This window comes from Perna viridis, chromosome 11 (assembly GCF_037379345.1).
Source record: "Perna viridis isolate PV_CMFRI_1.1 ecotype Kerala chromosome 11, ASM3737934v1, whole genome shotgun sequence".
NCBI lineage: Eukaryota > Metazoa > Mollusca > Bivalvia > Mytilida > Mytilidae > Perna > Perna viridis.
Genome location: NC_142455.1, coordinates 31,025,350 through 31,041,855, shown reverse-complemented (window position 1 = coordinate 31,041,855; position 16,506 = coordinate 31,025,350). Strand labels below are relative to the sequence as shown.

General features: G+C 35.0%; 1 protein-coding gene across 1 annotated transcript in view; it reads right to left on the bottom strand.

Moving 5' to 3' along the window:
- LOC148603709 (integrin alpha-9-like) overlaps nucleotides 1–16,499 on the bottom strand; it is a 35,216-nt gene extending 18,717 nt beyond the window's left edge. The window contains exons 1-7 of the mRNA XM_088553198.1: nucleotides 14,409–16,499; nucleotides 10,702–10,832; nucleotides 7,111–7,199; nucleotides 6,340–6,555; nucleotides 1,698–1,755; nucleotides 1,353–1,469; nucleotides 42–139 (exon numbers count right to left, since the gene is read on the bottom strand). Of these exons, the coding sequence (XP_088409324.1) occupies nucleotides 42–139; nucleotides 1,353–1,469; nucleotides 1,698–1,755; nucleotides 6,340–6,555; nucleotides 7,111–7,199; nucleotides 10,702–10,832; nucleotides 14,409–14,551 (852 nt within the window). The 5' untranslated portion in view covers nucleotides 14,552–16,499. The remainder of the gene's footprint in view (nucleotides 1–41; nucleotides 140–1,352; nucleotides 1,470–1,697; nucleotides 1,756–6,339; nucleotides 6,556–7,110; nucleotides 7,200–10,701; nucleotides 10,833–14,408) is intronic.
- Between the last annotated feature and the right edge of the window lie 7 nt (nucleotides 16,500–16,506).

Here is a 16,506-nt window from a genome sequence, read left to right as displayed (position 1 = left end):
AAATAATATTAGTTTTTGAATACATATACAATATAACTTACGGCTCCGACAATTCCAGAAGTAGAATTGAAATGAGGAGTGCCAAGAACAATGGCGTTGTTACAGTATGCTGATAAAGTCCCTGATGTTATAGAGTAACCTAAAAACATCAATAAGATGATTAGTGAGCGCTTTCAGCAAATTCTCAAATAATAAGAAATCATGAATATTCAAATTCACTGTCGAATCTGTAACTGCAATTGTATGTTGACAAGCTCCGAACAGCGTATGAAGTTCGAAATTCACTCTAGACCTGCATCCATCCCCCTCAGAAAATGCAAGAATCAAGTCGGGGGAAAAGTGAATGAATTTATGCGATGTTACCCGATTGTCAAACGACTAATGACTTGAATAACGCACGAGAATTCCGAAAGGCCTGTCTGCAGCGGTTAGTGAGAGAGGAAACGAACGTTTGCCGCTGCGTGGAGCTTGGTATATTGAATGCTGCCTCAACCGAACCTATTTTTTGGGATGAAATTTGTTCGGTATATGTTTTGTTTACGTTTATGATTTTTACGAAAATCTTATGAAGGAAATTTTTCGAATGGTTTGGTTAAGACAACTTATTTTCTCTAATTCAAAACCGTGGAGTGATCAGAGAATACAAACAACTTAATCCACTTTACAGACAAGATTTATTTCTGTTTTAACCAATTTTGCCATTTTTACTAGAAAAACTGTGAAAAAAGCTCACTAAAATTGTACCTTGCATCTTCGGACCTCCAACTGATCAGGATCAAAATGTGAATATACAATAACGGTTTTGTGTACGTTTCACTTAAGTCCATTCAGTTCCGTAGGAGGACTAAAGGTTAAGAGATTGGCATCCCTGAGTCCCCATATTAATGAATGACGAAGTCCATGTTTTGCTAATGTAATACCCCAAATTTGTTTGAATAAAAATTCAATCTCAGATACATATGGGAATGTATAATAAAGATTCTTTGAAAGTTTCATTAAATTTTATTCGCATTTGTAGGTGGAGAAGCGAATAAGAGATTGGAAATTATCTGCGTAACGAAAGGAAGGAAGAAAGGAAAAACCTGATTACTTTGTACCAGATTTGCAAGTTGAGGTCTGAAAAGAGTAATGACGAACAAAAATGTGTCTTCATTTTCAAGCTGGGAAAACACAATATTGATAATGCTTCATAAGTCATGTTCTATATATATAGGTAAGACTGACTGATCAACAGTAGCTGGATTGTCGTTATATTTAATTATCCCCCTTTTAAGACACAATAATAGATACAATAAGTTAGATTGAAGTCGTTCGGCTGAAAAAATACACATCGGATTCTCTATATAACTTACCCATCTGACTGCACTGGTCGATTGCATCCTTCTGATCGTTAGAATCAAATGAATTCGAGGTAAAAAAGTCATAAAAGTTGTTTGATGTATCGGTGGCACTGTATTGTAGAAATCCACCTAAAATTTGAATCTTATTAATGTTGATATTCATTTGTTATTTCTCATTTTGTATTTCAAGTTTTATAGCTCGTGCTGTTTTTTTTTTTTTTTTGGTTTTTTTTTGGTTTTTTTTTGTCTGTACCTTTTTGTTTTTCTGCCGTGCATATTTTCTTCGTAAGTTAATTTTGATATTCTGGTGTTGTCTGGTAAATTTAGAAATTTAGAAGTAATAATACAAGTACTAACCTTTATTTTCAATAAAACCAGGTGCTCCTAATAAAACATTTAGGCGTGAACCTGGGAACTGAATAGAAAGAATATAAAAAGTGAATATATATTTAATAAACATATCAAATGCCAGGAGAAAAAATATTCAATTTAGAAGTGACTCCACAACCAAAACAGACAAAACCGTAAGCCTCAAAATGAATAAAAGTACAATAGTCCTGGTTTCATATGTAGGTATGTTAATTCTTTACAGCTGCCGTGAGAAAAATAAGACTTAAGCTAACGGATTGATAACAGTAGTCGTTGGCTTTAAATGTAAGAGTGCAACTTACTGAATTTCATTAGATTTTTTCGTGGTATATTTTTAAATGGTATCTGTATTAACAATGAAAAGAATCTTAACTATAAAGGGATATTACATTAGTCCTTATGATATTTGTCTTTTAATTCTTCAAGGGAGAAATATAGATCACCTTCACAATGATTTCACCGCTGAGTTAGCTGTGGTTATAACAAAATAACCGGTCTGCTACAATCTAGGCAGTAATCAACAAGGGATATTCAAAATGAAAGTCGATATAACACATGGCAAAATCAGGGTAAAAACCGAAAAGTTGGAAAATGAGTTGGTACAGACATTTTTAAAATGATAGGTGGGTTGTGTCAGGTTTTTAATCACGCTAAACCTAACCCCCTGCTTCCACTACGGTTTAATACTTCCAGTACGTTTCAATGCAAAAGGGCAGAATTAATTGTCATCACTCAAAATCGGTAAACTCAGTAGTGTAGTCAAAACAGAAAATATAAACAATGAACAATATCAGTGAAGACATAACAGTGTTAATGTTACAATTAAATAGGCTAATTTATGAACCATTAATTTCCTTTTAGAGTATTTTGTTCATGTTTTGACATTGAAAATAAAAACCTTTTTTTTCAATTTTATAAAAGACAGGCTAATGTACCCCCCTTCCCATGGATTCACCCATGAAAAAAAATATACCTAGTAATTAGGAAAAGCAGAATAAATGTAAGTCCCTAAACACTAACACATTGAACATATATTTTTCATATAAATTTGTTGGTTACTGGTTGTAGAAATTGAAAAATCATTTAATTTCTCACCACATAGTATATAATAATAGTGTAATACACTTACATTCAATTTAATGCACCTATTTAATGTATATGCCTACCTCACTACACCTCAAAAGACAGGTACACTCCTTGAGACGTTAAGGTTTCACGCACGCACGCTAAACGCTCACCAAACGCACGATAAACGAATGCTTCTATCGTGTGTTTAAGGGGGTAGACCTTGGGTAAGGGACATAGCTCATGAAATCAGTGATATGTTTGTATTATATTCAATTTCACCAAAGCCTCTCAAGATATCGTTTGAAACAGAATAAAATGAATCTAAATTAATTAGATTCTTACATAAGATTGATGTAAAATGCTGAATACAAATGTTCCAATGATTTTTAAGGGTTGTGTCCTTTACCCTAGGTCTACCTCCTTAAACGAACGCTCATGTCGTGCGTTTAAACGCACAATAGACGAACGACGAAAAATAATAATATTGACATATAATGAAGACAGCAAAAATAGAAAATAAAATTAATGAAATTATATAAATAATAATAGCAAAAAATATATAACAGCTAAATCAAGGAAATAATCAAAGTACAAAAATAAACGAACACTTCTATCGTGCGTTTATCGTGCGTTTTAACGAACGCAAAGCGATGTGTAAACGCACGATAAACGATGCACGAACGTTAAAATGGGAAACGTGAACGTCTCAAACAGTGTATGTATACACCTAAAAATATGACATTTTTCGTGTTGTCAACCAAGTATGTTTACCTTATCCCATGAACAAATATCCTGAATAATTAACACACACTGTTGATACAGATTTGAACGCATGTTAAAACTCCAAGTATGGACACAACATTTAATCTTATTTGATAGATCTCTGAATTAGATTGAGATGAAATGTTTGTCACAGGATATGAATTTGCCAAGGAATGATGTGACCCTTTTTGTTCCTAATTACTAATCGGTACAAGTTACATATTCCCAAATCAAACCATGTCGTCCTCTTACTGTACCATGTGTATGGCACCCATCTTGTCGTCTTCTTACTGTATCATGTGTATGGCATCTTGTCGAGATCTTACTGTATCATGTGTACGGCACCTTGTCGAGATCTTACTGTATCATGTGTACGGCATCTTGTCGAGATCTTACTGTATCATGTGTACGGCACCTTGTCGAGATCTTACTGTATCATGTGTACGGCATCTTGTCGAGATCTTACTGTATCATGTGTACGGCAACTTGCGGTGTAAGTTTATGGATTTTTCAAATTATTGTCGGGACATCAGGAAAGTTGTTGGTTCTGACCCCCTTTTGGCCCTCATTCTTAAATGGTTCGAGTCACAAGCCCCGGAAATTAATTCTGGCCTTCCTTTGGTGGTGTGGCACCTTATGGTACAATTTCAAAGAGATCCAATCATTTTCACTAAAGTCATTGTCTAAACTTTAACAATGTTTGGTTTCTGGCCCCTTTTAGGCCCCTCATTATTTGACAGTTTAGGTCACAACCCCCAAATTCAGGTTCAACACTCTTTTTGTTGAATGGCAAATTGTGGTAAAATTTAAAACATATTCATTTACATCGACTCAATTTATTGTCCGAACATACAAAATGCTTTCGTCTGGCGTCTTTTCGGCCCCTTATTCAAAATAGTTCTTGCCATAACCCACAATATCTATCTATGCCTTCCTTTGGTAGCATTGCCCCTTTTCGTACAATATCAAAGAGATCCATTCACTCGAGATCAAGTTATTTTCCAGATAATATCAGGAAAATATTGTTCCCCTTTTGTGGCCCTTAATTATTAAATGGTTCAAGTCACAACCCCCAAAATCATTCCAATCATTCCTTTTGTAGTATGACACAGTGTGGAACAATTTCAAAAAGTTCTTTTAACATTTACTCTAGATATTGTCCGTGTATCATGAAAAAAGCCCTGTTTTTGGCCATTTTTGTCCCCTAATTCCTAAATGGTTCAAGTCACAAGCCCCACCCCCCTATAAAAAATCAATCCCATGTTTCCTTTGTGGCATGGCACCTTATGGTATAGTTTTATACAGATCTATACATTCCAGTTATTGAACGAATATCACGAAAAAGCCTGTTTTGTCCTTTTATTTCCTTCAATTCCTAAAAGGTTTAATTTACATCTCAAAAAATCAACACCAGACTTCATGCTGTGGTATGGCACCTTGTGATATAATTTTATAAAGATCTATACAGTTTTTAAAATTTATTTGTGGTCGTATAAAAACTACATAAAATTAATTTGTAGACAATACAAAAATCCATAGTCTATAATATGTTTGTCAGAAACAGAATATTATATTTTTCAATGAATTATGGGTATCGGAAATAAAACCTTCTTATAAAGCGTATGAAGCGCATAACCTTGGTCCAAAAGCCTGTCTCTAGGACAACAGTGGCGTCTCAAGAACCAGAATATTCGCTTCTAGTTCTGACATACCTTAACAACAGAGAAAAAAACACCACATGCAGGAGAAGCTTGTATACTCCTACACAGGCAAAGAAATGGAAATATATAACTTCAAAATAAAAAAAAAACATCGTGTTCGTCATATATTTGTTTATACTGAGATGACTACTGTCGTCGATTTCGAGATGATGGTATAAAATGACACGTAGGAAGCTGTGTCAGTAGGCTCTTTAATATTTAGTTCTGGTGGATAAATACACGGGAGAGTAATTAAGGGAACCAAAGTTCTAGCGGAAATCAAAAGGAAGTAATCCAGGGACAAAGACCAAACATTGAAAACATACATACACAACAAAGAACATTTAGTAACTAAAATAATACATACAAAGTAACAAAAGCAAATGAGCAACTCGGACTCCACTAGAAACATCCACCGAGTTGCTCATAAAAATGTCAAGTCTGGGGTAGACGAAAAAGGAAAGGAAAACTATGACACGATGAACGAATCAGTTTTAATGGTCAGATGGATACACCGTAACGATCCAAGAGTTCATGATGGCGACCATAAAACTTCTGTAGTGATGATTTCAAACTTGTAGCAACATGACCCTGTCCCAGAAGCCTAACTGTAAGAGTCCTAACGCGATACAAAAAGTCTGCGTAGTTACGGCATGCTCTGGCATAACGTACGAGTTGCGATGTGAAAACTCCATACCCATTATACCTGAGCATACTGATCATCTGTTGCTCGGTGCAGCAATTTCTGTCCTTTTGTTTTGTTATGTAATACATTTTTACATGCTATATCTTGTTATTTGCTACTGTTTTATCAGTTTTTGAATCTATGTCATTCTCTATTTCGCTGAGATTCATACTGATATCATGGGTATTGTGCCATATTTGCGCTCTATTTAACAATTATAGCATTTATCAGGGTTTTGCATGTATTGTTTCATCATTCAACCGAAATCAAATGATTCATTATTGCCCTGTTCAATCATTAAGGCTTAAAAATAAATATGATTACTCGTGATAAAATATCATTAATCTTTTTATCTACCGATTTATACTAGGATTAAAGCCTGTATAAATCTCAGTGACATATCTATACAACCTACCTTTTTAGGCGAAATAGCAAATCCAATCTCTGCCATTTCATAAGTTAAATCATTTCTGTTTATTCGTATAGTTTTATTTAACTTGTCTGCCTTGAACATTTGCGTTGTTACAGTGTCCACGTCTAAACTTTTGTCAACATTGAAGCAGATACCGGTGGGATGTACAAACCCACTACGCCTGAGAGGAATCATGTTTTTCCAGAGAGGCGCACATATCTTAAATATAAATGTATAGTTAAAAATGATTATTCTTTTCATCTTTATGATTATATTTATTAGGCTGTAAAATACCAGCATAATTTTAATACGATTTTCTGGGTTTTACACATGTGTGACGTACGCAGGTATCAAAGTTAAATATTCCAATCTAATTCACATGTGACTTTATCATGCATTATTATTGTCTGTTGACCTTCACCTCCTACACTTCCACAAACGTGTTACATCTAACTCAGTGTTAATATCGTTAACAACCATCGACAGCTTCATGATGGCATTCGTTTAATTTTTAATTATGATTATAAATTAGAAGTTATCTTGCAGATCAGCACACAAGAAAATTAAACTGCGAAAAATGGTTGAATATAAAGGCGTATGACTTGCTGAGATTTTGAATCTGATATAATCATCACGGTACCTTGTTGTAGAAATGTGAGAACATACCCAGACTGACCAAATTATTTTCCAATTATATCTTTATTGTTAATATGAGTGTTGTGTTGATATCAGGAACATATTTTTTACAAGACAGTCTTTGTTACGATACTTTACCACTAGTTTTTCATCAATAACTGCCATTGAAGCTCCTAGGAGTTCTTTGTCTTCCTCGAATCCGGGTAGGTCAGGCCATTTAGCCATATCTGTAAATGTTATTGTTTTTTAGACATATCTACATTGAGAAAACTATGTCCACACATACGAAAGAATTTAGTCTTTTCACATATGATCAACATTGTAATAATGAATGTATACACTAAAAATAAACTGGTTTCCTCGATGTGGACACCATTTCCCTGTCTCTAATATGACTGGTACAATTACTGCAATTAGTTTTTTTTTAAATGAACAATTATCAGAATCTTTATGTTTTCTCGTTTGTTACTGATTCAAGTCTCAACCCACAACTAAAAATGTCAACACATTATGACTAACTTTCACTTGTATTTAAGGCCAATGAGAGCCGTATTGCCCTTTCTCCTTCAGAAGAAAGGAGAGCACACTTTAACTTCAAATACGATATGATTTACAGTTACTACTTCTAATCACCCAGAACGCGGATTTCACAGTTTTTAATGGGTAAATATGTCTAAACAAACTGTAACCAGTATTTTTAAATAAAATTCAGTTAGAATTAATAGGAATAGAACAACAAACAACAACAACAATAAAAACAAATTAAGAATCGTAATTTTGTACAGAATACTTCGTTTAGTCTATCATTCCTGTATCAAGAATCGTAATCATGTACAGAATACTTCGTTCAGTCTAGCATTCCTGTATTAAGAATCGTAATCATCTACAGAATACTTCATTCAGTCTATCATTCCTATATTAAGAATCGTAATCATGTACAGAATACTTCGTTCAGTCTATCATTCCTATATTAAGAATCGTAATCATGTACAGAATACTTCGTTCAGTCTAGCATTCCTGTATCACGAATCGTAACCATGTACAGAATACTTCGTTCAGTCTAGCATTCCTGTATCACGAATCGTAATCATGTACAGAATACTTCGTTCAGTCTAGCATTCCTATATTAAGAATCGTAATCATGTACAGAATACTTCGTTCAGTCTAGCATTCCTATATTCTTTGTGACGGTATACATGTATATAAGAAGCTTAATGGAATGTGGGAACACTTACCATCTTACTTTTTTAGTACATTACTATTTAGACATATAGCATGCTCGGCCAGGATCAACATAAAATGTTGATGCAAGGATGCACATTCATATATATACAAGTCGAAGGTACATGTACATCCAAACTCTAGAATTAATGACAGCTAAACTGCGATGCAAATTTGGTCGCTTCCTTAGCGGAATTCGAAACCCTTTTCTGCTCTGCAATATTTGGTAATACCGCCTGTACTAAATATAAGGCTCTAGATCACTCGCCAACTAGGCTTTTTAAAATGGTTCTACAGGTATGATACTAGTCTACATGCAATCAGAAAGTACTTTTTTTCATTTAATGCATGTCGGTTCATACTTCCAATTTTTGAAATTACTATATAATAAAGAGCTGCGCTCTAAGCGCATGATACACCCGTTGCCCTTTTAACTTGTCCTTATGCTTTTAATGAAGTTATTGATCAACTAGAAATATTGTGAGCCCTGTCAAATACCCCTCCACCACCCCCAAAGTAAATAAAAAATGCACAAAAAAAATTGGCAATATCATAACAAATGGTGCATTTTCAACGATTTCCTTGGCCGTTTCTGCCTTTTTTGAAAGAGTAAAACTTCATAACACGGAAACGTAAAGTTTGACATTTAAACAAATTGGAAGGTTGTTTACTTCAATTCACCAAAGTTTCATAAAAGTTGGTGAAAGTGTTTTTGAATTATTGTGCGAAAACTTGGAACACCCCCCACCTAAATTTTAAGTATAAAAATTCATAACACAGAAAAGAAAATTTATAAAAATCGAAAGGGGCTTGTGTCAATCGATATGGATAATTCACCAAAGTTTCATAAAAGTTGGAGAAAGCGTTTTTGAGTTATTGTCCGCGAACTTGAAAATCCCCCTTTTAAGTATAAAATTTATTACACGGAAACGAAAAGTCTGAAATTTATAAAAATCGAAAGGGAGCTTACGTCAATAGATTTGAACAATTCACCAAGGTTTCATAAAAGTAGGTCAAAGTGTTATTGAGTTTTTTGCCCGAAGTGTTGACGATGGGATCAACTCTCGACTAAAACACAAAGAGGCGCCAATAAGGTTCATAGGTTAATGAATAAATCGAACCAAACGCTCCAATGAATTTTATCATATGTATCAACATGTTTTCAAATTGCAGGACAAAATTCTCCATGACCTACATGTCCATGTACATGTATTCACCATTTGCCAAATTTTGCTTTTCTTAGTTTTTTCCATACCTTTTTGTTCAAAAAACAGTCACCGATTGGTAGCTTGTTGATTGGTTGTTGGGGTTTAACGCCCGAGCAGCAATATTTCAGCTATATCCGGGCGATGAACATGAAAAGGATGATACAATGAACATAAAATAATGATAAAATAAAAATAGGACATGACATAAGGATAATGGGTGGGTAAGGTAGGGCAATTTAGCCTCCTATGGCAAAGCCCAATGGTTCTTACTTTAATAGAACACCACAGATTCTTTAACGTGTGAGGAACGTGGCATCTTTCCCAACACGTTGCATTACTATGATTTGCGGTCAGGTTTTCCGTATTATGGCCTGACGATCCTAGCACGTAACATGCCAGGGGTACATGTTACGTGCTGGGATCGTCAGGCCATAAATGGTCATGACAAGAACGAAAGTCGATGCAGTAACATCTCCCATTGAAACGCGAATAAGCACGTAAAATTTCGCAAAACAAACTAGAATAGGATACCTACGCACGTCAGCGTCTTCGCTCAACGCACTACAGCGTAGACCAACGCACATCCGCGCGTTACACACCCAACGTACTTCTGTGTTGACCATCGCAGATCAGCGCGACTATCACACTTCGGCATCCCCGTCGCCGTTCCGAGTTTTACAGTTCTGAAGGTACAAACATAATGCATCGCATATTGTATAAACGTAACCCTTGCAGTGAATTATTCACTGTTTGTTTTTATGTCTTTAGCAGTAGACGGGTTGTTTTGATGTTTTACTCACTGTACGTTGTGACATTTATCTTATTGGTTTTACTTATAGTTTGTCGAATCTACTCATCGATTCATCGTATATCTCATAGTCGATGGGACTGTTGTTGTGTTCTACTCATCGATTAATCAGATAGGACTGTTGTTGTGTTCTACTCATCGATTAATCAGATAGGACTATTGTTGTGTTCTACTCATCGATTAATCATATATCCCATGTTTGATGGGACTGTTGTTGTGCTCTACTTACTGTTTAACCTCACGTGCTGCAGTTAATGGGACTGTGGTTGTTGTCATCTATTCACCAATGGACCTTTTATCCAGTGGTTGATATGAATGTTGTTGTGATCTACTAACCAATGGACCTTTTATCCAGTGGTTCATATGAATGATGTTGTGTTCTACTAACCGATTGACCTTTTATCCAGAGGTTGATAGCAATGTTGTTGTGTTCTATGTACCGACGGACCTAATATATAGTGGTTGATGTAACTGTTTAAGTGTTTAACTCACCTTGTGACCTTATATCCATCGGTGCACAGGGCGTTTTTTGTTCGAAGTCAATCTTGCATTTGTAAACATTTCCAGGCGTATCAATAGCAGGTTCATTTGAAAAATTTGCCTTTATAGATCCAACTACAGCCCTGGAAAAACAGAAAATGTAATGCATTAAGAAAGAACCATAGTAACTTCATAGATGAACAACAAACGGGAATTTATTTTTAAGGCAGAGCCTCTTCAATGTAAAACATGTCTTTATGGTGAAATTCTAAGAACCAAAATCTATTTTTGTACAGCCATTATAAATAAGGAAGGCAATGAGTTTCGAATAGTTTTTTTTTGAAAAATTCCCTTCACACTTCGTATTAATACTGAGGTCAGTGTACTTATATGAATTATTGATTGACATGAAAATTGTATCATGAATTAATCCTGTTACATTTATCATTGATTTATCTAAAATCCCATTTGTTTCCTGTTAAACTTGTCCTTCTCATTCGTCATTGCTTCTCGTTTTCTGCTAATTCCTTTAAAGTAACGAGGCGCGTAGCTGCCGTTAGGCAAAAAAGCTTTTGCCTGCACTTAATTTTGCCAATTTTTTTTAATACATCCAGGAGAGGCATAAATGATGCTCTAAAACGCTATCTCCGCGGAGCTTCGGGGGGGGCCTTCCCCCCTCCTGGACCCCCTACCATAATTTTGCCTACACTTCAATTTGGCCTCAGCTACGCGCCTGGTAACTTTTTAAAATTATATCATTTCTTATCTTATCCCTTTATCATCTTTTGTTTCCTCATTGATAATGACTGTACTTCCTACTAATCAGACTGTAAATATTTTGTGCACATGTGGCTAGGTCAAATGTATAATTATAGAACAAAATAAATTGAAAGGAAAGCAAGATTCTGCTTTAGGAGACATGTAACTTTAGATGATCCTATTTACAAGACCAACACAATTCAACAGAATGGCTTTGGAATAAAAATTGAAAAACGAGTGATACATATTTAATTTTATGATCGAAAAATCTGTTTCAGTGAGTAATGTCAAAACTGGTTGGTTCCTTAAGCACTTTAGAGTAATTTGATATTATTATAAGTCTTGTGTATTGATTGTAAATATGATTTTCATCAATTTGTAATGGCAGTTCTAGAATTTTATTCAACAGGAACGGGTTTCCGGGCTTAGTTTGCACAAAGTTGATTTTCCAATGATAGAATGTTCTACTCCCCAGATCCCTCCCTTTTAAAATTGGGTAGTCACTGTTTCTACGCCAAATACGCGGTATATAGGGAGATAAAGTGACGACAGGTCGGTTCGGAGTGAGAATAATGTGTCCGAGTCGGGTAGAACGCCTACCTGCGGACTGTTGCTTCTGTGATCAAGCTCAATAAAAGTTCAATTCAGCGTGTCGGACTAGTACAAAGCAGGGTTTGTTCGATTGGTAAATCGTTCATAAAATATCTGCCATTGGACGTTAAACCACAATCAATCAAGCAATCCCTATTGAGCCGCCGCCACTAACCTTTATAAACTAAATCTGTACCTTGGTTTAGGATTAACTTCTACCTGTATACTGTATTATATTAGTGGAACCTGTCAACACTTATAACCGACCGTCTAATTAATAAAGGCGGCAGAAAATCTCCAGAAACAATACAGTTTAAATATCATTATTTTCATATGAACACCCAATATTTGTTGATCTAAAGAATCCCCCTTTTAATAACAACTCCCCACCATAGGTAAAGATAAAAATACATCATACTGAGGGATTTTATCTGACTTGAAAAATCGCCGTATATATACAGCAAAAGCTATATTGGACATAGCCTAGCTGGTCGAGTGGTCTAGAGCACTGGACTTTGTGCCGGCGGTGTTGCCATAGATGTCACAGCGGTACGAGTTCGAGTCCCGCGGAGGGAACGACCAAAAATCTGCATCGCAAAAATTCCCAACGAAGTAAGAACTTTCCAATTTCGAAGCAAATTTGTTGTCGTTCCCTCCGCAGGACTCGAACTCATACCGCTGTGACATCTATGGCAACACCGCCGGCACAAAGTCCAGTGCGCTAGACCACTCGGCTAGCTAGGCTCTATACAATATATCTAGGGCTGTGACTTAGTACACGATGTATGGTAGTACATAACAGACCATCTACAAGTGTTGTTATGTAGGGTAGAGGATCAAACTAACGATACATGTCACAACAAATCAATATTATACCATTGTCTCAGAATGTCACAACTCTATTCGCTATAGTGCTCCATCCGATCAAATGGATACAAGGAAGATTGTCTCAAAATGTGACAACTCTATTCACATACTGATGCAGGAAGATTGTCTTCTTCCCTGTATCAATTTGATCCGATGGGTCAATATATATATATATATATATAATTTATAAACAGTCCAATACCTCGTAAATTTGTTAAATTTGAAATTTAGAAAATCCGAAAGGGTGCTAACATCAATAGAAATAAATAAATCACCTAAGATTAATTGAAATTGAAGAAAGTGTTTTAGTTTTAGTAGAAAACTGAAAAATTGACGTCCTTTTAATCTAAAATGTAAGTAGGAATTTCATTGAAAAAAATCAAAGAAGCTTGCATCAATAGAAATAAGCACTTCAGCGTTTCATAAAAATATATAGTTGTAGTTCGAAAATCCCCTTTTTGTATGGAAACTTTCGAAAGTACAAAAAGACCTTGCATCAATAGAAATAATTTTTTTACTTAAGCGTCATGAAAACTGGTGGTACATGTAGTTGCTTGAGTAAGTCGGAAAACAGGAATAGTGTACAAATAAACTGAAGGTGTTTTTTTTTTATTTTCAGTTTTTATGAAAAGTTTGAGCGAATAATTGACGAATATGCTGATGCACGGTTTACTATAATACATCCAGTCTAGAAAAAAATAGGGATAAAGATTCTATTTAAATACCTATACAATTTGAATATCGATGCAAACGTCCCAGATTCTGCTTAATGGAACATTCTGACATTAATGCAACACCCACGATCGTAGGTTTTCACTATTCTGGTGTGCAATGCACCTGCATAGATGCATATATAAGAATTTAAAATGACCTTTGACCTTTTTATAACTACAGCTGTCTTATTCAGATCTTCTTACATTAATCACCTGCATCAATAGATTTTTGTAGCAATATCGTGATGTAAAGTAAATGTTTATCTTATTTGAGTAGGAGAAACACGTAAACTGACTGATGATAACGTTATAATGTTTATATTTTCACGTTTGGGTGAATATAAGAATTCATGTCAAATATATCGGTGATGTCATTTTTTATGATTTGTGTTAAAGCAGTGTGTGGACTATGATAAAAGGTGTTTTGATGGCCATTACTTTTTTATTTCTCATTGTTTTTTCCGCATTTTAAAATAAATTTTATTTTTGTTAACGTCCCTCTATCGGAGATGTAATGTTGAATAACTAGAAAATCATTAGTGACATGCGACATCGGAAGTACTTCATTACGACACTACATTTAAACACAACATCCACCTAATGTTAATAGGTATATAATCACATTTAACAATCTGAACAAAGGAAGGACTTAGTTATAACAATATAAATGTTATTATATCACATCTTACAGAGATTTAAGACAGATTTATGAATTATAACAATAAACTTATCTCCTTTACTGAAGTCATACCCAAACCCCCATATGAGTAACTTTTTCAATAACTTTACCATGGTCCCTCCGCATTCCTCAGCATCACGGCAGAATATCCAAAGTACGATCCCGGGTCCCCTCGAAAGTTGATAACATGGTCCGTATCAATATTAAATCCATGAATACCTAATACTAACATAGACAGTTTATAAATCTCCATGTTCGACCTGAGATTTTTTCACGTTATCTTCCTGTCCACACATACATTCAACAATGTTACACCTCGTCAATATTGTAGGAAGTATCCACTTATTACTTATACTGAGCGATGAATTAAATTAACAAAAGGGATCTTACTTCATATATAGTTCCCGAACATTCATTTGTGAGTTATAATAGGCTATAATAATAGTACATGTTATCTTGTAATAAATAATTTTAGTTGCAAAATGACATAAAATTATTCCTGTAAACTTGACATATTTTACTACACGTGGTATTTCACGCCTTTTGTTTATTGTGTTAAACACACTTAGAAGAGCACATGGTAGTAATCTCATTAATGATGAACGTACACAAATATTTAAATAGTGGAAACTAGTATTGAATTGAGAAAAAATTGTAATTTATTTTTGAAGACTTTTGACGTTATCTTTCTACAACAATTAACTCCGGATGGTTATCTCTTCAGCCATATGTACTAGGAAATGCTTTGAATACGATTCTCAGTAGATCACTATACCTACCATGTGAATCTATAATTTGTTTTTATAGTGAATATGAATTCTACATTGAGTGGTATAGAAATTTTGTTTTTACTTCAACCTCAAGATTTTTTTATGCATGACAATTTACTATATACGGAAAATAACATTGCCACCCTGACATCAAACCCCACGATATGCTGCCCCGTGCGGTTCCGGGTGGTGTCAAAAGAATAGGCCCGCAGCACCGCTAAGCTTGTCATAAAAGGCGACTAAATAGCGCCCAAAACCCTAGCCGGTGACTAGGGCGCTCTGCCCAGAGAGCAACTGGGTTGTGTGCTCCCGAGGTGGAATTGGGTACCCCTGGCGTGTTACACACCTTGAGACGAACGCTCCTATCGTGCGTTTAAACGCATGATAAACGAACGCTCCTAGACGAACGCTCATATGATGCCTTTAAACGCACGATAGACGAACGACGGAAAATAATAATATTGACATATAATGAAGACAGAACGAAAATCAAAATAAAATTAATGAAATTATATAAATTAATAATAGCAAAAAATATAAAAATAACACTTAAATCAAGGAAATAATCTAAGTACAAAAATAAACGAACGCTTCTATCGTGCGTTTATCGTGCTTTTAAACGAACGCAAAACGATGTGTAAACGCACGATAAACGATGCACGAACGCTAAAATGAGAAACGTGAACGTCTCAAGGAGTGTACATGTTGGGGTTGTCAAATCATAATACGGAAAATCTGACCGCAAACCATAGTGGTGCAAGGTGTTGGGAAAAATGCCACGTTCCTCGCACGTTAAATAACCCTGTTGTGGTATCCGATAAGAGTAGAAACCTTTGCGCTCCACCGAAGAGGCTAAATTGTCAGACCCTACCCATCCATCCCTATTTCTAGTGGCAATCAAAATTTGTCGACCCTATTATCCATGTGTCCCATGCCATTTTTCATTTCATCATCATTATCATTTCATGTTCATTTTATTATTCATGTCCATTATCCATCGCCTTATACAGCTGAAATCTTGCTGCTCGAGCGTTAAACCTTAACAATCTGTTAACCCCCAATATCTGCCAAAAATAGGTCATGCTTACGTCAAAATATCAAATGGCTGGGACGAGAAAACTGATACGAAGAAGTGTGGTAGATAACTGCAAGCAGAACATGTATATCCATTCTTCTCAGCCGAGATATAATTTGAATAATCCATAGTGATTAATGGTGATGAAAACATTTTCAGAAAAAAATAATTGCAGATTATTCACACAGAACTAATGCTATCGTATGTTCAAACATAATTAATCATTAATTACATAAATATCTGTCAAACATGAATTCGATTGAATTTGACAATAAAATAAAATGAACAAGAGTACATCGTTCTTCAACCTCTAGCATATTTTCAGGAATATTACTAAAATATATTTAAAACGCTCTTCTTTTA